Source organism: Silene latifolia, chromosome 5 (assembly GCF_048544455.1).
Source record: "Silene latifolia isolate original U9 population chromosome 5, ASM4854445v1, whole genome shotgun sequence".
NCBI lineage: Eukaryota > Viridiplantae > Streptophyta > Magnoliopsida > Caryophyllales > Caryophyllaceae > Silene > Silene latifolia.
This window is the reverse complement of record NC_133530.1, coordinates 11,485,914-11,512,767: the sequence shown is the minus strand read 5'-3', so window position 1 is coordinate 11,512,767 and position 26,854 is coordinate 11,485,914. Positions and strand designations below refer to the sequence as shown.

General features: G+C 35.2%; 3 protein-coding genes across 3 annotated transcripts; all 3 read left to right on the top strand.

Moving 5' to 3' along the window:
* The first annotated feature begins 217 nt into the window (after positions 1-217).
* LOC141654822 (putative RING-H2 finger protein ATL21A) lies at positions 218-10,084 on the top strand. Its single transcript, XM_074461937.1, has 7 exons — positions 218-245; positions 1,714-1,857; positions 2,120-2,263; positions 5,194-5,337; positions 5,600-5,743; positions 8,365-9,018; positions 9,486-10,084. The coding sequence occupies exons 1-7, from the start codon at positions 218-220 to the stop codon at positions 9,884-9,886; spliced, it is 1,659 nt and encodes a 552-aa protein (XP_074318038.1). The 3' UTR covers positions 9,887-10,084.
* Positions 10,085-10,457: 373 nt separating this feature from the next.
* On the top strand, positions 10,458-12,069 carry LOC141654821 (putative RING-H2 finger protein ATL21A). The gene is made up of 2 exons (XM_074461936.1): positions 10,458-11,190; positions 11,897-12,069. The coding sequence occupies exons 1-2, from the start codon at positions 10,458-10,460 to the stop codon at positions 12,067-12,069; spliced, it is 906 nt and encodes a 301-aa protein (XP_074318037.1).
* Positions 12,070-19,699: 7,630 nt separating this feature from the next.
* Positions 19,700-24,627, top strand: LOC141656701 (spermine synthase). Its single transcript, XM_074463702.1, has 11 exons — positions 19,700-19,974; positions 20,924-21,155; positions 21,258-21,302; positions 21,542-21,618; positions 21,718-21,840; positions 22,977-23,081; positions 23,260-23,332; positions 23,462-23,533; positions 23,683-23,878; positions 24,000-24,129; positions 24,265-24,627. The coding sequence occupies exons 2-11, from the start codon at positions 21,005-21,007 to the stop codon at positions 24,340-24,342; spliced, it is 1,050 nt and encodes a 349-aa protein (XP_074319803.1). The 5' UTR covers positions 19,700-19,974; positions 20,924-21,004; the 3' UTR covers positions 24,343-24,627.
* The last annotated feature ends 2,227 nt before the right edge of the window (positions 24,628-26,854 follow it).

Sequence of the window (26,854 nt, the reverse complement as noted above, 5' to 3'; positions counted from 1 at the left end):
TGAACCTATGTGGTCACACACTTACGGTTGATATTTAACGTTTACGGTTATTTAATTTATTATGAGATAATTAATTAAATAATCTCGACGACATATTTTTATATTGTCCGCTAACACGGAAATATAGTTAATATCGGAAAGACGTTTGTACGAGAGACGGATCGAAACGAATCAGATTGGCATTAAGATTTACATTACACGTCCTTTTTTGATGAAAATGATTCATCATGTTTATCCTATTGATGGTACGTGGCTTTTTCACTATGGTTTGCTACACGTGAATAAATCTTAATGGCTAAGTTATCTTTTGCTATAAATAGCCATGCATCTTTGCTACTCCGTATTTATACGCACAAAAGTAACGAGTTCGGATATCATCGATCTTACTCTTATACTTACACAATAACGTGAGAAAAGTATCTTCTCTATTATTCCGAGGTCGTCTCAAGGGTTGAGAACGTTAGTCTATCTACCGGTGTTGATACACTAGAGACTCGTATTTTCTGGGTTAGACCAATTTATTGTCTACACATAAAGTATGTGTCCCTTTACCCGATTTTTACAAGTTTTTAAATGCAATAGGTCTCGGGAGGACCGCGTTTTTATCTTCCGGCTACACATGTAATGTGCGCGTCCCTTCAATTGGTATCAGAGCCAATTTTGCATTTACATTTTGTAAATTTGGGTCTCGCGAGAATAGTTCTCGCAATTCGTTGAGTAACAAAACTATGACATGCATGCGTAATTAGCTTTGGTCTATTATGTGGATATAAAAGGCATTTCCACTTTAGTGCTAATCATTGTTTCAAGCATTGCATTTTGAACATTTATTGGTAATATAATGTCATTGTAATGTTTGAGTAACATATTAGTGGGTAAGCTGTTTTAAAGCTTATGATTGTTATTTAGCATGCAAAGTATATGGTGATAGGAGCCGACTTTTGTATGAGATATAAGGGTCAGTCTTATCAGTTGGGTTATATTAGATATAGCCAAGTGTGTTATTAAATTGTTTAAATGACACATAAAACATGAAGTACTACGGTTATGCGATAATCGTACGACGCTTATATTAGATATAATTGTTAGTGCTAATATATGATATGAGCACTCGTGTTATTCAAATTGTTTGAGTGACATTAAAACTTGACCAATTAAAGATTATTGAGTTTTTAATTGATAAAATATGAGATATTTTGTCAAAGGTTGCCACTCGTAGTAGACAATAAAATTATTTTATTTTCGTTTACAAAGATACGACGACAACCAGGGGCTTGTAGTTCGGAGATATAATAATATTGTCTATTGTATTTAATACGGGGGTGAAGAAAAGTTAACTAATCTTGTACTTTTAGTCTGGACAACCCAGAGGGTATGACATTTATTAATTTTCTGTCACTAGAGTGGATAAACTCAACTACACTGATAGGTACGACCTGACAAACCAGGGGACTATGTAGTGTAGAGCACGAAATGATTTTATAAGATAAAATCAGATGATGAATTTTAATTATGATGAGAAGCGACCTGACAACCAGGGGGCTCATGCATGTTTTAAAATTCTTATATATCATTATGAGGAAGTCCATATCATGATGATGTATGATTATGTTCTTATTGGATTGTTTTCTTTCCGATTTATATTTCTCAAAGAAGGCTAGTGGGAGTACAATCATTTTCTTAGTGCTATATGTGGCTGACATATTGCTATAGGAAATAATGTGCTAGCCATCAAAGAGATAGAGATTTGGCTATCTGAACAGTTCTCCATAAAGGATATGGGAGAAGCGGCTTATATTCTTGGAATAAGAATCTATGGAGATAGATTCAGGAAGCTGCTAGGGCTCTCCCAAATTTGTACACTGAGCTGTCATGTTGTACAAGGCTTGATGTGTCTTACCCGCTAGGAGTAGCGAGTAGGCATCAGGCAATCCGGATGAGGGATATTGGAAATTGGTGAAAACCATCCTTGAGTACTTGAGAAGGACTAAGGACCAATTCCTCATTTTTTGGAGATTGTAAGCTAAAAGTGTTTAGCGGTACTGATGCAAGTTTCGCATTGGATAAAGATGATAGCAAGTCTATCTCTAGTTATGCTTTAACCTTAAATGGTGAGCAGTGAGTTGGAAGAGTTCCATAAAAGCTATAGTAGCTGACTCAGTAACCGACAGAGAGTACTTAGCTGCATGTGATGCTGTTAAGGAAGCCGTTTGGATAAGAAATTTCTTAATTGAACTTGGTGTTGTTCCTTCAGTGGAGGAAGGTGTTCCTCTATTGTGTGTCAATAAGGAGTTATTGCATAGGCTAAAGAGCCAGGGGCCTACCAACGATCTAAACATGTTCTTCGGAAATTTCACCTGATAAGAGAAATGTTCGAACATGGAGATGTTCAAATTCATCAGGTGTAAGGGAAAGAAATGATGCAGATCCTTTCACTAAGGCGCTTTTATCAAAGGAGTTTGACAAGCACGAGTGGAATATAGGATCAAGGTTCATGACCGATTGCCTCTAGGTCAAGTGGGAGATTGTTGGAACTATGCCCCAGAGCAATCGTTATGAAACGTTTTGAACGAATTTCATACAGTGTAATTATTAATGGGGATTAATAATTAGATGGCATTTTCTTATTATCTTATTAAGGTGTTAATACGATGATAAATCCTTGATTAAACTGGTATATTTGACATCATAATGGAGATTATGATAATGAGAGTCGAGTATTATAAAGTTTAGTCTAAAAGTGTTCTTGGTCGTTGGATTATCAGAACGGGATTATGAAAATCCGGATTGACCAATATATTGATAACGGTACTCATAGGATGAGTATTAATGGATCTCATTCATTAAGTTATAATATAAATAATGCATATGGAGATATGGTTATTGAACGTGATCAACAGTGAGATTTCCCAAATGGTTATTATTAACTATGCACTGTCAATGTGGAAATTCTCTTAAGGAGTAATTGTATATTTTATCCTTTGACCTGAGATCATCATTGTAGTTAATAGACTACTTATTGTACTTAGATACCGGACACCTAGTGTGTAAAAATGCTAGTTGAATGGTCATTGGGTATAATTAAGTACCTATGTAATTAGTGGTGAGTCAAGATCGAATCCGTCAATTCAAGGTAATGAGTTTGAACTCTATGTTGTCATTAATCTTATTGGTTATATAAAACCTTGGCCAGGGTAGATTTAATGATTTAAGAAACGAGTTTCTTAAAGTCATTCCCGACCAATAATGATAGACATGTAACATAGTGGTCGTCATGGGGTTTGACAAAAAACCATACCCTAGGACGATCCGGAGTTGGAATGACGGAGGGAAATAAATACAAGATCCCTTTACCAGGTTCGAGTACAAAGTGAGTACGTGAATATTGGTATTCACGCTATCCGGCCGTCGGGGAGTGTTGTTAGACGCCAACCTCGATTAATAATTAATGAGATTAATTATTACCGGTTTAGCGATGAACCTATGTGGTCACACACTTACGGTTGATATTTAACGTTTACGGTTATTTAATTTATTATGAGATAATTAATTAAATAATCTCGACGACATATTTTTATATTGTCCGCTAACACGGAAATATAGTTAATATCGGAAAGACGTTTGTACGAGAGACGGATCGAAACGAATCAGATTGGCATTAAGATTTACATTACACGTCCTTTTTTGATGAAAATGATTCATCATGTTTATCCTATTGATGGTACGTGGCTTTTTCACTATGGTTTGCTACACGTGAATAAATCTTAATGGCTAAGTTATCTTTTGCTATAAATAGCCATGCATCTTTGCTACTCCGTATTTATACGCACAAAAGTAACGAGTTCGGATATCATCGATCTTACTCTTATACTTACACAATAACGTGAGAAAAGTATCTTCTCTATTATTCCGAGGTCGTCTCAAGGGTTGAGAACGTTAGTCTATCTACCGGTGTTGATACACTAGAGACTCCGTATTTTCGGGGTTAGACCAATTTATTGTCTACACATAAAGTATGTGTCCCTTTACCCAGTTTTACAAGTTTTTAAATGCAATAGGTCTCAGGAGGACCGCGTTTTTTATCTTCCGCTGCTACATGTAATGTGCCGCGGTCCCTTCAATTGGTATCAGAGCCAATTTTGCATTTACATTTTGTAAATTTGGGTCTCGCGAGAATAGTTCTCGCAATTCGTTGAGTAACAAAACTATGACATGCATGCGTAATTAGCTTTGGTCTATTATGTGGATATAAAAGGTATTTCCACTTTAGTGCTAATCATTGTTTCAAGCATTGCATTTTGAACATTTATTGGTAATATAATGTCATTGTAATGTTTGAGTAACATATTAGTGGGTAAGCTGTTTTAAAGCTTATGATTGTTATTTAGCATGCAAAGTATATGGTGATAGGAGCCGACTTTTGTATGAGATATAAGGGTCAGTCTTATCAGTTGGGTTATATTAGATATAGCCAAGTGTGTTATTAAATTGTTTAAATGACACATAAAACATGAAGTACTACGGTTATGCGATAACTGTGTACGACAGTTATATTAGATATAATTGTTAGTGCTAATATATGATATGAGCACTCGTGTTATTCAAATTGTTTGAGTGACATTAAAACTTGACCAATTAAAGATTATTGAGTTTTTAATTGATAAAATATGAGATATTTTGTCAAAGGTTGCCACTCAGGTAGACAATAAAATTATTTTATTTTCGTTTACAAGATACGACCTGACAACCAGGGGGCTTGTAGTTCGGAGATATAATAATATTGTCTATTGTATTTAATACGGGGGTGAAGAAAAGTTAACTAATCTTGTACTTTTAGTCTGGACAACCCAGAGGGTATGACATTTATTAATTTTCTCATTACTAGAGTGGATAAACTCAACTACACCGATAGGTGCGACCGACAAACTGGGGGACTATGTAGTGTAGAGCACGAAAATGATTTTATAAGATAAAATCAGATGAATTTTAATTATGATGAGAAGCGACCTGACAACCAGGGGGCTCATGCATGTTTTAAAATTCTTATATATCATTATGAGGAAGTCCATATCATGATGATGTATGATTATGTTCTTATTGGATTGTTTTCTTTCCGATTTATATTTCTCAAAGAAGGCTAGTGGGAGTACAGTCATTTTCTTAGTGCTATATGTGGCTGACATATTGCTATAGGAAATAATGTGCTAGCCATCAAAGAGATAGAGATTTGGCTATCTGAACAGTTCTCCATAAAGGATATGGGAGAAGCGGCTTATATTCTTGGAATAAGAATCTATGGAGATAGATTCAGGAAGCTGCTAGGGCTCTCCCAAATTTGTACACTGAGCTGTCATGTTGTACAAGGCTTGATGTGTCTTACCCGCTAGGAGTAGCGAGTAGGCATCAGGCAATCCGGATGAGGGATATTGGAAATTGGTGAAAACCATCCTTGAGTACTTGAGAAGGACTAAGGACCAATTCCTCATTTTTTGGAGATTGTAAGCTAAAAGTGTTTAGCGGTACTGATGCAAGTTTCGCATTGGATAAAGATGATAGCAAGTCTATCTCTAGTTATGCTTTAACCTTAAATGGTGAGCAGTGAGTTGGAAGAGTTCCATAAAAGCTATAGTAGCTGACTCAGTAACCGACAGAGAGTACTTAGCTGCATGTGATGCTGTTAAGGAAGCCGTTTGGATAAGAAATTTCTTAATTGAACTTGGTGTTGTTCCTTCAGTGGAGGAAGGTGTTCCTCTATTGTGTGTCAATAAGGAGTTATTGCATAGGCTAAAGAGCCAGGGGCCTACCAACGATCTAAACATGTTCTTCGGAAATTTCACCTGATAAGAGAAATGTTCGAACATGGAGATGTTCAAATTCATCAGGTGTAAGGGAAAGAAATGATGCAGATCCTTTCACTAAGGCGCTTTTATCAAAGGAGTTTGACAAGCACGAGTGGAATATAGGATCAAGGTTCATGACCGATTGCCTCTAGGTCAAGTGGGAGATTGTTGGAACTATGCCCCAGAGCAATCGTTATGAAACGTTTTGAACGAATTTCATACAGTGTAATTATTAATGGGGATTAATAATTAGATGGCATTTTCTTATTATCTTATTAAGGTGTTAATACGATGATAAATCCTTGATTAAACTGGTATATTTGACATCATAATGGAGATTATGATAATGAGAGTCGAGTATTATAAAGTTTAGTCTAAAAGTGTTCTTGGTCGTTGGATTATCAGAACGGGATTATGAAAATCCGGATTGACCAATATATTGATAACGGTACTCATAGGATGAGTATTAATGGATCTCATTCATTAAGTTATAATATAAATAATGCATATGGAGATATGGTTATTGAACGTGATCAACAGTGAGATTTCCCAAATGGTTATTATTAACTATGCACTGTCAATGTGGAAATTCTCTTAAGGAGTAATTGTATATTTTATCCTTTGACCTGAGATCATCATTGTAGTTAATAGACTACTTATTGTACTTAGATACCGGACACCTAGTGTGTAAAAATGCTAGTTGAATGGTCATTGGGTATAATTAAGTACCTATGTAATTAGTGGTGAGTCAAGATGGAATCCGTCAGCTCAAGGTAATGAGTTTGAACTCTATGTTGTCATTAATCTTATTGGTTATATAAAACCTTGGCCAGGGTAGACGAATGATTTAAGAAAGGAGTTTCTTAAAGTCATTCCCGACCAATAATGATAGACATGTAACATAGTGGTCGTCAGTGGGGTTTGACAGTCAAACCATACCCTAGGACGATCCGGAGTTGGAATGACGGAGGGAAATAAATACAGTATCCTTTACCAGGTTCGAGTGCAAGTGGAGTCTGATGAATATTGGTATTCACGCTATCCGGCCGTCGGGGAGTGTTGTTAGACGCCAACCTCGATTAATAATTAATGAGATTAATTATTACCGGTTTAGCGATGAACCTATGTGGTCACACACTTACGGTTGATATTTAACGTTTACGGTTATTTAATTTATTATGAGATAATTAATTAAATAATCTCGACGACATATTTTTATATTGTCCGCTAACACGGAAATATAGTTAATATCGGAAAGACGTTTGTACGAGAGACGGATCGAAACGAATCAGATTGGCATTAAGATTTACATTACACGTCCTTTTTTGATGAAAATGATTCATCATGTTTATCCTATTGATGGTACGTGGCTTTTTCACTATGGTTTGCTACACGTGAATAAATCTTAATGGCTAAGTTATCTTTTGCTATAAATAGCCATGCATCTTTGCTACTCCGTATTTATACGCACAAAAGTAACGAGTTCGGATATCATCGATCTTACTCTTATACTTACACAATAACGTGAGAAAAGTATCTTCTCTATTATTCCGAGGTCGTCTCAAGGGTTGAGAACGTTAGTCTATCTACCTGTTGATACACTAGAGACTCAGTATTTTGGGTTAGACCAATTTATTGTCTACACATAAAGTATGTGTCCCTTTACCCGCTTTTACAAGTTTTTAAATGCACAGGTCCGGGAGAATGCGTTTTTATCTTCCGCTGCTACATGTAATGTGCCGCGGTCCCTTCACATATGAGCTTGGTGGACTTGCTTGACTTTAGGATTCTTGAGAGGCATTAAGTTTGCCATAGGCACTAAACGCTGGATGCTAACTATTACATTAAACATAAGACGACAGTCACGACACTATTTGTTTTTTTTTTTTTTTTTTTTTTTTTTTGCGCAAAAGTTTAGATTAAGTTAGGCCTTATATTTGTTGTATACACAAAAGTGGTATAATACTTGACCCGTCTTAAATGAAATGATTATGACAAACCCATGTTTTAACTTATCACTTAAATGATTATTAAATCTTTACTCAATGATGTATAATGATTGAATGAATTATTCTGATTTATGCAGAGTTGACTATGAACACACCCGCGCTTTTTGTATAGTTTAGTTCTAATCCAGTTAAACAACTTGTCTATATTACAATAAAAAAAAGTTTAGAAATTTGAAGTAATCAATGTAATCTATATGTCAACAAGTTTAATTATTCCTCCTGGAATTTTCCAACTTTAGGCAATTTCAATTCATTTTCCAACTAATCATGAACATTGCAAAGTTTTTTCTAATCCTAATATCATCCTCAATGGTATTTTCTGTGGTAAATGGCAAACAGTGGCGTCTAATACCCCGGGCGACCACGGGCGGCTGAACCGGGCCTCTGGTTTTGGCCACTGAATTTATAAGCTTTACTAATAAAATTCAGCACAAACCTCGACGTGTAGGATACTTATTCATTCATATTTGGGGCCTCATTTTTTTATACTGCACCGGGCCTCTATATACTTTAAGACGCCCCTGATGGCAAATGTGCAGATCATAAGTGCAACAAAACAAGTTACGACCACCCTACGATTCGATTCCCTTTTCGAGCTATCGATCGTCAGTCTAAGGATTGTGGCTACCCTGGCTTTAATGTACACTGTGACGGACAAAGTACAACACTACTCGAATTACCTAATTCAATAATTTTGGAGGTCTCCAGAATCGACTACTCTCGTCAAGAAATCAGATTAACTGATCCTGATGAATGTTTACCTTCGAAGCTGTTTAATCTCGATCTCTCGTTTTCTCCCTTTTATCCCAAGTATTACCAAGAATTCGCGGTCTTTAACTGCTCGGGACAGTTTCCAAATTATGAGTATAATCACACCTTGAACTCTGACTTACAGAAAGTTGATTGCCTAAGTGGTTTGAATCATACAGTTTATGTTGTTGATACATTTCAAGCTGTTTCGCTTCTGTCGTTGAGCTGTCAAAGGGTTGCTAACATTGTTGTTCCCGATGATTATGGTTCGAGTACCTTGACTTTAGTAACCGGAACAATTACTCTGTATTGGGATGAACCAAGGTGCGGGCCATGCGCAGAGATCGGCAGACGATGCCAAATTCAAACTCAATCTCTTCATCAAATCGAATGTTCATTAGAGATTTACGAGAATGATGGTTAGCCCTTAACTGTGTTCTCGTTTTTGTTCCTTATCATTTGCATCATCCATTTAAATGCTACGTGAACGGAAAATATTTTCACATAGCTAAAACATGTTAGCAATTCAGATGAAATTCGACTTTATTATATCTTAGGCCACAAAAATGTGAATTTTCAAACATGTTAGCAATTCAGATGAAATATTTTCATATCGGTGACTTGAAGTTTGAAAATTCACATTTTTGTGGCCTAAGATATAATAAAGTCAATTTCATCTGAATTGCTAACATGTTTTAGCTTGTTGAAATGTGAGAAATTAAAAAATAGTTCGGAAGTCAGGTCATCAAAGTGAAATTTTACTTAAACCTCATAACATAACGCATTAACGCTTATCATTATTATTCCGTTCCCTTATGGTTAAAGGAGTGTTTTTACTGAAGTAGTTCTTCAATTTGTTGTTTCATGTTTGTACTAATGATTCAAGAGCCAAGTGCGAGCAAGTTAACGGTATGCTTAGCAGTTGGGCTACCCCTGCTACTGGTGGTTATAGCAAGTATATTGTCGTGGATAAGGTATGGTCGAAGAAGGAATGAATCAGCTGCGGCGAGGTCCATGACAACGAGGCTGCACACTACAGGTCTTACAACCAGAGGAATTGACGAGACCACCATAGAATCATATCCAAGGTTTGTGATTGGTGACAGCGGTAGACTTATCATCGCAGATGATAAGAGTTGCCCGATATGCTTGTCTGATTATCAAATTGGCCATGTCTTAGAAGTTTTGCCGTATTGTCAGCATCGTTTCCATGCTGCTTGTGTTGATCAATGGCTTGTGGTGAATGGTACTTGTCCTGTTTGTCGAGTTCCTCCTCCTCGGAGTTAGCCTTCAAGGACTGTTATTGCGACTATGAAGACGTTATTATTGCTCATGTACTTAATCTCGTGTACTAACCGTCTCAAATTCAATTCCCCTGAAAATACACAATGCAATAGAGTTATTAATTAGGACTAAAAGTTCTGTCACCCTTATATTCTGTATACAGATCTTGCCTATAATGATATAAGAAGTCAGATGTACGTACTTTTACCCTTTCGTTGAAAACATAAAAGATCGACAAGGCCTTTTACCCCTTCGTTGAAAACATAAAAGATCGAGTAGGCGAGTATAGCAATATGCAATACGAGTACTAGTCATGACTAGTTTTTCCCATTGTTATTCATCATGCCTTGATGGAACAAGTCATAATGTCATATATAAAATTGAAGCAACAGATAACGATGATGACGATGCTAATATCATTCTCCACATTTTTTATATCTTTGTTACAATCATTGACAAAAATATTATAACTTGAACAATCATCTACATTCCGAAAAGTCCATAACCCACTTTTAATTTTGTATAATGTAGCACAAAACTACCATCAACAAATAATAGTCTTCAATTCAAAACCATGAGCACCGATAAATTCAGCATTCCTATCTCATTCATGTTCTTAAACTATTTACTGTTAATTTCTTCGCTACCACCTAGCGAAGAAAAACAGGAATGCATAGAATCAAAATGCAGCCGAAAAAATGGGTATCTCCCAATTCGATTTCCATTCTCCGTTGCAAACAAAAACCAGCATAAATCCTGTAAATACCCTGGTTTTGAACTATACTGTGATTCATTCAATAAAACCTTACTTACCCTTCCAAATTCCGGGAATTTCTCTGTCGAAGGCATCGACTATTCAAGACAAGAAATCATGCTCAGTGATCCTGATAATTGCCTAGCTCGAAAGCTTCTTACCGGCCTTGATCTTTCCCTTTCCCCATTTACAGCCCAACAGTATATTTATCAGAACATTTCCTTTTACAAGTGCTCAAAATCTAATGAAAATTACACAAATGACAAATACTGGGACGAGAATACGATTAATTGCTTAAGTAGTGATCCAAATTATGCCGTGGTTTGGGTGAATTCAGTACTATACTTTGCTGAATCGGTTGATCAGTGGTGTGAACTAATTGGTACAGTATCGGCTCCTGGCGCTTCACTCAACAAGGTACTGAATGCAAATATGATGCTTCATTGGGATAAACCCGAATGTGGGGATTGCGAAAACAACGTTACAAGGTGTGAATTCAGAAATAATGGCAGTGATCTTGAGACTACTTGCAAAGTTTACAATCCTCCAATTGGTAATGCTTTCTACTCCCTCCGTCTCCATCATCTCTTTACCTTTTTTAGGTCCGTCAAACCATGTGCTGGAATTTCACTTCGTGAGTTATTGGGGTTCCCAGGATTCGAACCCGTGACATTTGGTCAAGCTGGCTCTGATACCATGATAAATGAATCATTTCAACCAAAACCTTAGGGTCCGTTTGGATTGAAGGAATTGGAGAGAAGGGGAGGGGAGGGAAAGGAAGGGATTTAATTTCCTTTATTTGGATAAAAAATATGGGAGAAAAGAAATGGAAGGGGAGAGAAATGAGAGGACTTATTTTCCCTCCTATAGAACAAACTATAATCTTTCCAAGGGTGGCAAGATTTGTAAAGAAAACATTATTTGGACTCTAATTATACAACCAACATCCTTCAATCCTCCATCCATTCTTCATCTCCCTCCTTCCTCCCCTTCCATTTCCCTTCATAATTTTTGTTATCCAAACACTCACCTCCCATTTGCCCTCCCCTTCTCTCCCCTCCCTTCACCTCCCCTCACTCCCCCTCCCCTCCCCTTCCCTCCTAAAATTGTATCCAAACGGACCGTTAAGGTGATGGTTGAGGTCCAACTATTATATTTATTCCTATTAGATATGTTAATTAAAAGTAAACAAATGATTGTGACAGAGGGAGTATAGTAATCTAACTAGTGAAATTTATTTACTGTATTCTGTTTTACAGCCAGACAAGCCTCGAAGACGGTGCAGTATGCCATCGGATTCTCTGTAGGCCTTGGAGTACCTGCAGTTATAGTATTTGCTCTGCTACTACGTAAGTTTGTTAGATCTCGCCGGAGATCATTGCCAGAAAATGGCCAAGATGGTGGCTCAGTTGAAATGACATCTCATGAATAACACAAATCATTATTACAATATACGTAGTATGTCCAAATGTCCAATATAATGTTGTCCGAAATTGCAAGCTTTTGATACTCGTCTTCATTTTTAATCTTAATAGTTTGATATAGACACTCGATACTATCTTAATATATAATCATTCAAAAAACATTCCAAAATAATCGTCCTTATTCATATAGGACACGAAGTAACTCATACAGAAATTGCAAACCGGTCAACCGCGACCTTACCCGTAATTTCTAAGAAATGCCCAAACAGTTGAATCCATCAAAAGTCAATGATTAAATTGAAAAAAAAAAACACATCAACTTCAATTATATACAGTGTATAAACAGCCTGTTTTAAGAATCAAATTAGGAATAATACAAGAACATTTCTAATTTGTTTTTAGCAAACGTAATCACTGTTGATTTTTTCCAAATTTTCATCATAAACTACAAAAAAAAAAAAATAGTAATTAAACACTCTTTTAAGAGTGCTAACATTCTTCATCCTACAAATTAAAATTCCGTGTTATAATCCGAAAAACGTATGAATATTCCAAACTCAATCATCATAATCTTAATCCCATTATTATTTCTCAAATTTCCAACAATATTATCCATAAATCAACCATGTTCAGGGTTCGAGTCATACTGTCAACTCGAAACAGGACACACAATCCTCGACTTTCCAAACTCGGGTTCATTCATCGTCCAAAACATAAACTACACCAATCGAGAAATCCGTCTACTCGATCCCGAGAATTGTCTTGCTAGTAAAATGATGAATCTTAATATTTCATCAACTCCCTTTCAATATAAAACGTTATATAACCAATACTATAGGTTATATAAGTGTTTCGACCCTCGAAATATTAGTATATATGATGATGTTCATGAAATAGATTGTCTTAGTACGTTGAACTATACGGTTCTTGCTGCGCCATGGAATTATTCAATGTTATGTGATGAATTAAATGGTGGTAAGATTGTTTTACCTATGGATTACGAACGAGGCGTTGACTCTTCGAGTTTAGTGCTAACTTGGCCCGTTGATTCGAAGTGTGTTCCTCAATTTGCTTGTGGAGATTTGGGTTAGTCTTCTAATTTTGTGAATTTGTGTTTTGTTTTGGTAGAGTTGACTTTTGGTAAGAAAATTTAGGGGTGTTCATTGGTCCGGGACCGGACCGGACCGGACCAAACTATTTGAACCGAAGACCAAACAAGGGTTAAAAGGTGGACCGAAGATCGGACCATATTAAAATTGGTCTGGTCCGGTTTGGACCATAAAAACGCGTGGATCGGACCAGACCGGACCAAATGGACCAAAGTGGATCAAATATGATTGTCATGTACATGCTTAGCATATAAAATTAGAACTTGAAAAGTTCGTAACATCAAAATAAGCAACATTTTATTTTTACTAGATTTAAGTACATAATTACACATCTTATATAAGTTCAATAAAATCAATAAAATACGTCTAAACAAAGTTAGAAAATAAAATCAATAAAATTCCAATTTTAAAGATTCTATTCTTATATAAGTTCGGTCCATGGTCCGGTCCGCGGTCCATTCGGGTTGGTGCAGGACCGGACCGAAGACCAAAGTAGAGTAAATAGGTGGACCGTGGACCGGACCAAATAAAATTCGGTCCGGTCTGGTCCGGACCAAATGGTCCGGTCCGGTCTGGTCTTTGGTCCGGACTACTGAGTGAACAGCCCTAAGAAAATTGCTGAATTTTAGCGAGATAAGATCACTAGGATGGTAAAACGCTCTCTCGTAAGTTTTAACAATATGGTATTTCCAGGGCCCTCTAATTGAAGCTAGAACAACTTTTCACTGGTTGATTTAAGTATTCATGGGTAACTAAATCATTCTGTAGAGGGATCATGATTTATATGATTAGCTCATATAAATCTATGCTTATTTTGTTTTGGATTTCTGAATTTTATTTTGTGCTTTTTAATGTTATTAAAGGTTTCGCTTTGCAAACTATCTTGTTAAAATGTTTGGTTTAGTCAATTGGGACTCAAATGAGCGTAACGCTCCATCATTTTGCCAAACAGGGCCTTTATCATTTTGTCAAACAAGGCCGTTATCATCAAACATCGTATAACTATTTCAGGTCGGTCCTCATCCAAGCGAATAATCATAGCTGTGGGACTCGCCATAGGCCTTGGGATACCGGCAATAATGTGTGTGGCGTGGTGCATCACAAAGATAATAGCAATGAGGCGCGCAGCATCGACGCCTGGCTTGCCGCTAGGCGTGGTAACCCCAAGGGCCAACCGGACACCAGGGCAAAGAACAAGCGTCGTTGCCCCAAGGCCCAACCCAGCCCAAAGAACAAGCGTCAATTATGCTGTAAACACAAATGGGCTGGACCAGCCTACATTGGACTCATACCCAATAGTGGTCATAGGCCAAAGTGGACGGTTTCTCAAATCAACAAATCAAGAAAAGATTTGCTCTATTTGCTTGTCGGATTATCAAATTAATGATACCTTAAAAATATTGCCTGAATGTCTTCATAGATTTCATTCTGATTGTATTGATGAATGGCTTCGTGGTAAGGCTTTGTGTCCTATTTGTAGAGCTCCCCCTCCTCGTACCACATTTTGATTATCATCAGTATCACCCGATGTCACCTGCTCAATTTGGTACACGGGTTTTGGATTGTTACAAATTGTTATTGACGTTTGGATAGTTTTTTATGTATAATTGTATATACAACTATCTGATTTAGTTATGCATTAGGATGGTTTTATTGAATATCCATAGATGACACATTGATAGTGAGGCGTGACTTGAGTTTGAATCTCATCAGCATTAGAATTATCCTTGTGGCTCTTTTTTTTTTTTGCTTTTATTTTGGTTATTTCAAATTTATGTCAGTTCTAAATTAAGTTATCACGTAAATAGGTTAAAAGATTCGATCGTTGGGCTTGAAATGTTTACAAGCATGATAATATAGTTCCAACCCATATAATTTTGTGTATGCCTTGTTGCTTGTGAAAGTAGATTTCCGACTAGAGTTGAGCTAATGTTGAATTAAATAATGTTCCCCCAAATCATGTTTCAAGTTTATAAACCTAAACAAAATGTATTCAATCATTGTGTCATGAAGTTGACAAATGAGTATTTTTGGCTCAAGTACACCAATAGATACCAAGTTGGTAGACCAATCGATAACAATGTCTTTTAATTATAGGATGAATTTCCGACTTTTGAGCCAATAAAAAATTAAATACTCTTTTTAACTTTTTTTTCCCTCATAATAATAGAACGAAGAAAAAAAAAGAGTTATTCTTATGTCTAAGGCCCTGGACAACCGCGGGCTATGGAATTGGGTCTCCGATTTTGATCTGAATTTACAAGCTTTATTAATGAAATTCAATAGAAACCTTGTAGTATATTACACTTGTGCATTCATATTTGGGGTTCAATTTCATGTGGTTCATTGAACCTCCATTTCTTTTAAAACGCCTCTAAAAAGTTTTTTCATGACTTATATGGGCTTCATACCATGTGATTATAAATCCATTGTACAATGATTTTATTGTGTTAAAAATATACTTAAGGAGTCGTTTGGTTACATGCAGGAATTTACATTGCCTAGGAAGTGAAAGATTACATGAATTTAGAATTCATGTGAAATAGAAAATGTTGTTTGGAAAAAAAAAAAAATTAATTTCGTGATAATATGTCACGGCTTCGAATTCACATTTTTCTTTATATTGTACTGATTTTGCGCCTCATTTAACATAAACAAAAAAAAAATTGTTGTAAAGTAATGAAGCTAGTTTATTTCTTTTCAGGATCTATGAAATATTATATAACCAAACGCGTGTATGGCAACATATTAAAGGCTCAACCTTTGACAACTATCACATATCAAAAAGCTAAAGATGTCATTTATCTGAATGTTATTATCTTATGTTAACCTAGTGACAGAATAAATGAAACTATTGCTTGATGATACCTTTTTGATGATAGACTAGAATATAACCTTTATCAATTCTTTTTAATTCTACGTCATTTTCACATGTTGATATTAGTTAATGTTTTGTCAAATTCGAAAATTACTTATTTTGTGTGGTTTATTATTAGTGGTGACAATAATTGATTAATATCCTCCATGTCATTTATTGTTCCAACTTTTTTAGAGCTTTTAGTGTAATAAAAGGAGGTTAAAAAGGCGATTTTGATGCTGAAGCGTTCAACCCAAGTTATGGATACCGTCTCTCATAATTATACCAATTAAGCTAGTTGACATTTGCTAAGTTTTTTATTTTATATGAGGGCTATTTTAAATAAAGTTTACAAATGATTGAGACGAATGAAACATCTCCCTACAACATAAGCTAGTTACTACTCATATAAATAATTAATTGATATTATAAAATAGTTATATTGATAAATCAAATTAAATACAAAGTATAGTAAAATTGTCATACCATAGACTTATTATTGAATTGGAATATATTCTACCCCAATTATGTCGTTGATGCTTTGTAATCAACAAATACAATACGTATTTAAAGATACAGAATACATTTTTTCGGTTAAAGTTATCAAATTCCTTTGAACTTCTTTACCTGCTATAAGCAAACAATTACTAATAATGCCCTGATTTTTTGGGTTGAATGGAGTTGAATCGAACTAATGAGCTAAATGGAACTTAAACAAATTGAAATTTGCTGAGATGAATAGAGCTGAAATAAGCTGAATTAAAGCGAGCTTAGCTAAATTGGGGTGAGTACAATAAAAACTGAAATTAAGCCAAAAAAAATAGTACCTAAGAATATTACGTGATCTGAAATCATATACTCCCTCCAATTCACCATTTTCTTCCCCTTTCCTTTTTCCACAAGAAATAAGAAATTGAATTTGGACCACATAAAACACACTACCCCACATGATATTGAATTTGGACCACACAAATCAACCAAAAAAAGGAAATAGGGAAGAAAACCTGAATAATCCGTTTAAGGAAATAGGGAAGAAAATGGTGAATAGGAGAGAGTATTATAAAGAAGTTGTCAGTTAGTAGTTGAGCATCAAATAACAATTAAGTACCAAAAATGCTAAAGCAAAAGCTAAAGTGATGAATTGCCAAGATCATTGGATGAATTTTGAAGTGGGCAAAACTATGAGTTACACAAGCACAACCATTGCTTTAGGAAGGTACAAAAGTAGGCTATTATGGAGAGAAAAAACAATGATTCTCGAGACGGCATACAAACAATTTACAGTAAATTATACTCCCTCCAATTTCCTATTATCTTCCCTCTTTATTATTTCACACAAGTTTGATTATCTTCACTCTTTCCTTTTTTTGGTAAGTTTCATTCATTTTTTATTAATTTCTCTCCCCTAAAAAATCAACAACTCTCATTATTTTATCTATTCTTTATTCATCATTCATTCTTTATTATTTTCTCTCACCTATAAATTTCACAACTTACAATACTCCATTCTACTTTATTCCTTCTTTCTTCCCCTTTCTTAATTTTTGTGTCCAAGAGAAAGGGGAAGATATAAGAAAATAGGAGGGAGTATATCGATGTACACTAAATTATCGAGTAAAATAATCTAATCGATCTCTTAGTAGTTAACCCGACCCAATCCAATCCAATCCAATCTAATCTAATCGATCTCTATAACCATTACATATTTACGTTGTACTGTACTTATATCAGATTTCAATATTGTAGTTGGGACGTCCTCTTCCGTCCCTGGAGCCTGAAATTGTTGTCTAAGGACCCAATTGTGGTCAGACATGAATTTGCATAATTGAATTACGTATAATGGATTGACAAATAGACCACGTTTTATGGTTTGACAAATACTCCTGTCAGAATGCCAAGGACAATGACTCCACACACCACTCCTTTTTTATTTGTCCCAATCTTGAATTATTTAACTATTATTTGAAACCCATCATTCTTCCTTTTGTAGTTTTGTATGTCACTTTTATGGACGTAGTTTTGTTTTAAGACAACAACAATATAACAAAAGTGAGTCTCAACATGGGTCGGGTTAGGATAATTTGAATTATTATTCAAATCTGTCTAAGTTTGAATCCAATAATATAGTTAAGGTAAATAATGACTAATGTTAAACAAAAACAAATTTATTTGTAAGAAAAATGTGAAAACTGTTATTAAAGCAACAAAATGGATTTGTAAAACAGAAAAAATTATACTCATACATCATTTTAAAAATAAATAAATAAATCTTTTAATAAAATGATACTAAAAGTTATATAAATACTTAATTTAAAACTCAAACTAAATCTTCAACATGTACTCCTTGTCTCTGCAACGGTATATCTCTGCAATACCCTTTCACTCGTTATACTCTCACTAATTCCCAAAATATCCATATCGTTTTCAATCACCCTATGTTTGTTTCCGTCTTTCCCTTCCAAACTGTTAGAGTAAAATGATAAAAGCTACGCGAGTCCATTTATTTCCCACATTACAAATTTCTTGATAAAACCCAAACTGTTAGATCACTCCAAAAGAAAATCTAGAAGAAATGCACTTTCCATTTCTTTTAATGAATAAAGAATTAGAGAGGATCCTAATTGAAATGGACTCGATTTCCATTTCTTTTAAGAAATTACTTTTCAATTTTTTTGTTTAAGTGATACTCATACAATACATTTTCCTTTAAAAATTCTTATTTAAGACATAACCGTCTCAAACTTAAGACGATTAAATAGTATAGTCATATAGATAAGACAAAGCACAATATATAGGGAAAAGCAAAAAAATTGCCTTATACATTCGAATGAGATAATATTTAATCCGTTTTAATATTTAAACGAATACCACTATCTTAGGAAAGGGAAAAGTAGCAAATTGCCCCCATATGTTTGGCGTTAGGTGCAATTTACCCCCAAATATTTCAATACGTGCAATTTACTCCCAAATGTTTGTGATTATGTGCAAATCAATCTTAAAAATTTCCGCCAATTTTATATCCACAAAAATAATCTGCATTGTTACACAAATCCTAATTTCACGATTTCCCTTTAACAACCACCAAACCCCTCCCAAATTCCAGAATTTAGATTTGCCGATAATCTCGAAATCTAGAGCATGCAATGGAAAGCGAAAAAGATCTTAACCGAACTATAACAAATTAGAACCTTCATAATCACTCCCACTTTAAATAATTGTTGATACTAATAAAAGCCTAAAAATCTCATATCACCCATTGAATTTATCCGTGATTACCCTTCTGTTGTTGAAGAATTATTTCCGGCTAATATTGTTCATCCACATGTTCGATTAACCCCAAAAGTCTGGATCTTGATTCTTGATTTTTTATGGTGAAATTATTGGAAAAAAATACGGTAGATAGGTTACTGAAATTGCTAATGTTGTGTAGAGTTAAATGAAATTTCGTTAAAAATGTAGCAGATAGATTCTTGAAATTGTTAGTGTTGTGTGAAGAGTGGAAAATTGTCCGTAATTAACTAATTATCAAATAGAATTAATTTACACATAATCACAAACATTTGGAGATAAATTGTAGGTACTGAAATATTTAGAGGCAAATTGCACCTAACACCAAATATACGGGCAATTTGCTACTTTCCCTAAAAAAATTTGGGGGTCACCTTACCATTCAGGGTATTTTTTTGTACACGTTACCTACCGAAATTTAAAATAGTCGGCACTGACCAGTGACCATTCACCAAGTCACCAAGTGACCAGTCATCTCCAACTACAAATACCAGACGAACCCAGAAAATCACACAAATGTAAACTCTCACAGGAGCCTCACATAAATTACACGTTTTTCTCTGTTCAATTTTTCTTCTGAATTCACACACACTTTCCCGCCTTACTTTCAGATAATTTGGAATCACAGACACTCATAATTCCCACATAATTAACTTTAGGTACCATTTTTCTCTATTTTTTGTCTATTTTTCTGCAATTTCTGCTTGCATTTTTGCTATATTCAACTTCTTTCTGCTTGCATTTTGATCTTAATGATGTTTCATCATATGGGTTCCTTGTAATTTTCGTATTTTTGCTGAAAGATTGTTTCTTTTGATGTTTTTTCTGTGTTTTTACTGGGTTAAATTTCATCATTTTATTGTGTTAAACCCTAATTATCCCGCTAATTGTGAGTAAAAAATTATTTACTTTTTCCTGTCATTTAATCACCTGCTTTACTGTGACATTATGACGTGAACAGTTTGATTTTGGTGACTGTATTAAATGTGAATTACATAACCATGTGGAATTTTAATTTCCTGGTATTAAGGCATGATGAGTTGATGACTATATTGATTGCAGTGGCGGAACCAAAATTTGTATTTAAGGTGTTAAACAATTTTAGGGGGCGAACGAGTAATGTTAGACTTGAAAAAAGATTGAAAATTTGAATTTTGATATTCAAAATTTTCAGTGTCGACCTGTCGGGTAGCTCCCCTTGGCTCTGTCACTGATTGATTGGGTCTCAACCATCAACTTAAGCTTTTGCTCGCATTGGGAATTTGAAAATATTGGGTTTTGCTTGGTGATTTATTTTGTTACAAAATTTGAAAATATTTTGTGTTGCCAGGCAATATCTTTGTAAGATTTTGATTCCCTATTAAAAAATTAATTTAATTTAATTATGTTAATAATTTCTTTGTATGTGTATTGTTTCCTTATTTAATGATGTTCAAGTTTCCCTTAAATTAGCTAGAATAATTTTTTATAATGTTCAGTTTTAGAATGAAATAAAATTTAAAATTTAAAATAGCTTACTGATGTAATGCTTTAGGTTTTTAAATTCTGTTTTGGGTTCTTATTTATAATAAAGTTACTTATATCATTCTGTATTTTACTGGTTTATAGTTTATAGACTGGAGACAGAAGTTAAGGAGCTTTTAATTTACGGAGGGAGACGTCGGAAGAGGTACAGATAAACAGGAAAGTATGGATAAGAAGGTGATTGACATCAGTAATGGTGTGGAGAAGGCGATCCCGGCTTGCTGCCTCAAGGCCAGAGCAGCCGTCCCTGAATCCGATGCCAAATGCCATTCAACTGTTGTTTCAGGATGGTTTTCAACTGGCAAGACATTGTCTGGTATACTTCATGTTTCTTGCTGCTTTGGGTAGAACAGATATGTTAATATTTCTGTTAAGGTTTAATTATTCATGGTTTCAACTTTTTCCGGCTTTTTTGCAGAAAAAGCTGAGAAACCGCTTTATTACAACAATCCAATGTGGCCGGGTATGCATTGATTGGAACATGTGCTTCAAAATTCTGCTTAAGATTGGCCTTTTCATTTGCTATACATATGTTTATGGATGAAACATTTTTTCTTTAGTTTTGTAATGTTGTCTTCATTTGGTCTAGATTGGACCACGACCGTAATTGTTTGTTTGGACTGATTAGCGCACACTGCTAGTTGATCGGCAGATGAAAATATAGTTGACTCAACTACTTGTCTTGTTTTTTTGTTTTCTTAGGAGAAGCACACTCGATCAAAGTCGAGAAAATTTTGTTTAAGGAGAGGTCAAAATATCAGGAAGTCCTTGTCTTTGAGGTTACATATCTTCGCGCTTTTTTGCTTTAGGCTTGATTTCATCTTATTTTTCTCTATTGTTTGTCATCTGATAGTCATACTGCCTTTGACTTTATCCAGTCATCAAGCTATGGAAAGGTGCTCGTTCTTGATGGCATTCTTCAGTTGACGGAGAGGGATGAATGTGCATACCAGGAGATGATAGCTCATCTCCCCCTTTGTTCAATCAAATCCCCTAAAAATGTGAGATTTAATTGATATTTTAATGACTCTTTCTACAAGGATGTTGGTAGAGAATCTTATGTTTTCTTCAGTTCTTTCAATTCTTTATTTTAGGCCAGGAATCGGGGGATTCTGCCGTCTAAACTTATTCCAGCTAATTAGGTTTATTTATTAATAATGTCCATGTATGATATTCTGACTTCGTGTGTAATATAGTCTGTTTATGATATTCTGACGTCACGTGTAAAATATCTTATTAGTCCGCTAACACTTTCATGTCTAGCACCAATTTCAACAAGAGAGCCATATAGGCTGGAGAAGAGCAATAAAGAAAAGACTGACAGAACTTATTTAGTAACGTTTGTGTAATTATGGCGGAATACCTCCTTGTGCATTTCAATGATCAGTTTTTCTTTAAGATCATAGAAGTTTGTTACCATTTGTTTAAGTAAACACCTTTCTTGTCTGTGTGGCGCTGTTCTAGACTCCTACTCTGATCGGTAACTCTAATGAGATGTACTCTGTATGTTTTGTATAGCTTTTTATTATATACTCCATATAACATAGAAACTAAGGTCGAAGTAAAGCCTGAGGGTGTGTTTGGATAGCAAAAGTGGAGGGAAAAGGAGGGGAGGGGGAAGGAGGGAAGGGAAAGGGAGAGAAGGGAAGGGGAGGGGGAATGAGGTGTGGGTGTTTGGATACAATTTCCCTCCAAAACTTGCCTATTGTGGAGAGATTTTGATTTGCCTTAGAGGAGGGAAAATGGATCCCTCCAAATCCCTCCCCCTTCATTTCCCTCCACCCTTATTTGATATCCAAACAAGGGATTTTAAACCCCATACTCTCCCTCCCTTTCTTTTCCCTCCAAATCCCTCAATCCAAACACACCCTTAGAGAAGACAAAAGGTCCACCGAGAAAGATGTGTTTGGGACGAAGGAAGTATGTGCTATTTGCGCATCTTCTCCAGTTAACTCGGATTTCTTCCCACGGCTAAGATCAAATTATGAGAACTATATTTGTTACTACATAAGATGACAGATGTTATTGATTAGTGTACCTATGGAGAATGAAGAAGTTTTACAGTTTCCAGTAAAAAAATCTTATCTGTGTATTTTTTCATGCCTGATACGATTTAGCCTGGTAAATGGTGATGCAGGTTCTTGTAGTAGGTGGTGGTGACGGGGGAGTTCTCCGAGAAGTATCTCGTCATGCCTCAGTGGAGCATATAGATATTTGTGAGATAGATGAAATGGTTATTGATGTAAGTTCACACATTATATGGCAGATGATACTCCCTCCATCCCAATCATTTGTTTACCTTTGATAAAAATACCCCTCACAATGAATATAAAAGGTAAACAAATGACTGAAACGGAAAGAGTAGATTTTATATGTTCGCAAACTTGAAAAATCTGAGTTTCAGTTCTTTCCTTTTACAGGTCTCTAAGAAATTTTTCCCCGAGTTATATGTCGGGTTCAGTGATCCTCGTGTCAAACTTCACGTTGGTGATGGTGTGTTTCTACTCCTTTTATTACCAACGCTTTGTTGCTGCTGTTAGCATGTATTATAATGTTGGCCATTTATCGAAACTGTGGTTATGATTTGTGCTACATTTGATCCTATTTGTTGCTCGTTTGCAGCTGTTGAATTTATGAAAAATGCACCAGAAGGAAAATATGATGCCATTATTGTCGATTCTTCCGATCCTGTAGGTATGTAATTATTCTAGCTTGAAACTATTAGTCAGTCGTACTCCGTATAAGGCAGTCTCTTATGTGAGTCCAACCCAAATACTTTGTATTCCTGTATCAGTCCCGCAGTAAATCATTAATTTTTTTTTGCATTGATTACATTCATACAGGTCCTGCTATAGAACTAGTTGAGAAGCCGTTTTTTGAAACAATGGCAAGAACGTTGAGGCCTGGCGGTGTGCTTTGTAACATGGCAGAGAGCATGTGGCTTCATACTCACTTAATCGAGGATATGATATCTGTTTGCCGTGAATCTTTCAAAGGTTCTGTACACTATGCATGGACTAGTGTGCCTACATATCCTAGGTAATTGAGCCAACTTCATTTTTGTCTATCTACTTCAGAGGGACAGGAATTTTAATTGCGGATTTTTACGACTGAAGTACACTGCTGATTCTTGAATATGTTATCCACACGGTTTATGCAGTGGCGTTATTGGATTCTTGATTTGTACAAAGGAAGGACCATCAGTCGATTTTTTAAATCCGGTTAACCCAATTGAGAAGATAAAGGGAGCACTTGAGCATCAGAGAGAACTGAAATTTTATAATTCTGAGGTAATTTAGTTTTAAACATGAAGATCTATGGATCTACGTCTCAATTGCGAGATCTACTTATTATATTTGCTCCTTGCACATTTTCGGAAGTATGAATGCAGCCAAGTAACTTAAATTGCATAACATGAAATGCAGGTCCACAAGGCTGCATTCGCTTTGCCAACATTTGTGAAACGAGCAGTCCCTTCCCTTAACGATTCTGCAGCAACCTGATTCCTTCCCGTTTCCTTTAACTTCGACACATGAAGATATATACTATATACTATAGGCTATGATTGTGCTTCCTCTTGGTTGTTAGTCACTTGGATTGCGAGTAAATTCCTATTAAAGGACATTGGTGATACTTATTGAGGCGACCTTTGGTTCGCTTCTCTATTAGCGTATAATGACATTTATAATAAAGCCATGAGGGTGTTTTGAATGCTCAAATGTGCTGCATAAACTACAACGAGTACTGTTTCGATACTTAATCTCATCTGTTGTTTCTTTGGCTTGTTATACGGTTATTGTGATGTGATTTGTACCCTACTACCCTCACATGTTTTCTTTGGCGCGTTTGTACCCTCTTTTATTCTCGTAAATATATACTTCTGGGCACTTAGATTAACTGGTAAAGGGGTTGTTCTAGCTTAACCATGGGATTGACAGCTTTAACCCCTTGGTGTTCCTACCTGATTCGAATTCGGACCTAAAAAAACAGTAAATATATATTGTGAGCCGTGGAGGTGAAACTGTGAACCTTTCACTGAGATGAGGGATTGTCATATTGGGCTACTGGCTTGAGTACTGCAACTGTGGGCTGTTGAACCACATGATCCGATGGGTTTGGGCTTTTACAAGGTTTTTTTCTTCTTCGTATTGATTGGTGGTTTAATCACTCGGCCAAAGCACATGTTCCGATTTATTTTCCATAATTTTCCTATAGGACCGTTTTATACCATAGGATTGACCCAAGTTGAATATGGGAAATTCAAAATTTCTACCTTAGTAACAAGCCAAAAATTATTTAAGGAAACTCTCAAAAACTTATTAATGTCAAATTAATATCACATATTTGTTTCTTATAAATCGTGAAAGGTAAACTTTTAAAAAAAAAAAAGAAAAATAAGTTAACCAAAAAAAATCGTGAAAGGTAAACTTAAAAAAAAAAAAAAAAATTAGTTATGATAATTAAGTAATACAGAGTAAGTGATTGGTCTAGTGAGACCCTGGACCTTACCTAGTTTCATTGGGTTTGGCTCTAGATAGTTTAATTTTGAACCATCAGGTTTGGATTGCGTTTAGCTGTTTAAGTATAACATGTGCGAATGAGTTTGAGTTTTATACCACTGGTAACATAGTCGATTGCATTAAACAACGACAAAAAAATACTCTGTTTTGTTTTATTATTATTATTATGCTCAATTCTCGGGAAAACTAAACTTTGTACTTGCTTTTTGGCCAGTCATTTCTTGCCTTAATAATGCCCACTTTTTTTATTTTATGTCGAATTTTCTCGGGTTGGGTTAGACTTTCTCGTCTATTTACTTATATAAGAATGACTTATATAGTAGACTTTCTTTCTTGTTTATATTAGATAGGGTGCACTAGTAGGCTCTAACAACCTAAGTGGGAGCATACGTTACTGTATCTCATGCGTATGATGTATAACTAGTTAGTGTACTCGTACCTATATCTGATGCCGCTTAATCTCCTTTGTCTTGTTCTAATGACAGCTTCTAACACGAGAGGGATTCTTCAACCCCTGGTTGTTTTTGTTTTACTTAGATGTTTCTTATATATAACTTTCTACTAAATCTTGTGCCTTTCCTTGAGCTAGCTAGCTATGCCGGTTCATATTTGATTGTGGTCTATTAGAGCTACCCGTTCCTTTCCTCCCGATATAGAATTATCATACGTCTATCTTTTATGCATGTCTATCTGCCTAGACTAAGCAATTAAGAATATCATATAGTAAGTAGAGTAGCAAGCCAAGGCTCTTGAATAAGTTCACACAGATGCATCATCTATAAGAAGACTAAGACTGGCAAAAAAATAAGCAAAGCAAATAGGGATTTCTAAACGAGTAACATTGGCGTCATTCCTAAACGAGTTAATTTCTAATAACTGGTCAATTAGATTTGATTTAAATTATTACTCTGTTATTCTACGTACATGTTATGAATATAACAACTTTATTAATGAAATAACTAACAATTATTGTTATTTTAACGTAGATAATGTCAAATGTGCTTAGGCCCTGTTTGGTAAACAACAGATTAATTTCAGCATAAGCAGATTATAAATGGCAGATTTTATCAGAAGGTTTGACTAACATATTATAATTAGCCGAATTAAATTGAGTGTTTGGTAATTGACAGATTACGATTAGTAGATTGTTAATTTTCTTTGTAAAATGGAGAAAATTTTCATATTTTGCAATATGCTAACCAATATGTTGGGGTAAAGATATTGTAAAACAAAGATATCGACCAAATATCTTTGTTTACAAACACTAAAACCTCAATATCTTTAAAAATTATCCAATATACCGTTTACCAAACAACGCCTAAGTTAGTTGTTACAATTCATTTTAAGTCACTTCTCCGAGTCAATTCGTGATCAAGCTAGATCCAGGTAAATTTAAATCTAATCTAGTTTAAGTCAAGTCGAGAAATTCAAATACCAAATCACATCCAACTCATTTAATTCAAGTCAATTTCTAATCTTAGATCAGCACCTATCA

Coding starts and splice junctions, on each gene's coding strand:
- LOC141654822 (XM_074461937.1), top strand. CDS start 218: ATGATTCATCATGTTTATCCTATTGATG. Junction 246..1,713: donor TCATGTTTATCCTATTGATG/GTACGTGGCTTT, acceptor ATATTGCTATAG/GAAATAATGTGCTAGCCATC. Junction 9,019..9,485: donor AGAGATTTACGAGAATGATG/GTTAGCCCTTAA, acceptor TAATGATTCAAG/AGCCAAGTGCGAGCAAGTTA.
- LOC141654821 (XM_074461936.1), top strand. CDS start 10,458: ATGAGCACCGATAAATTCAGCATTCCTATCTCATTCATGTTCTTAAAC. Junction 11,191..11,896: donor AGTTTACAATCCTCCAATTG/GTAATGCTTTCT, acceptor TCTGTTTTACAG/CCAGACAAGCCTCGAAGACG.
- LOC141656701 (XM_074463702.1), top strand. CDS start 21,005: ATGGATAAGAAGGTGATTGACATCAGTAATGGTGTGGAGAAGGCGATC. Junction 21,619..21,717: donor AGGAAGTCCTTGTCTTTGAG/GTTACATATCTT, acceptor GACTTTATCCAG/TCATCAAGCTATGGAAAGGT. Junction 24,130..24,264: donor TGAAATTTTATAATTCTGAG/GTAATTTAGTTT, acceptor CATGAAATGCAG/GTCCACAAGGCTGCATTCGC.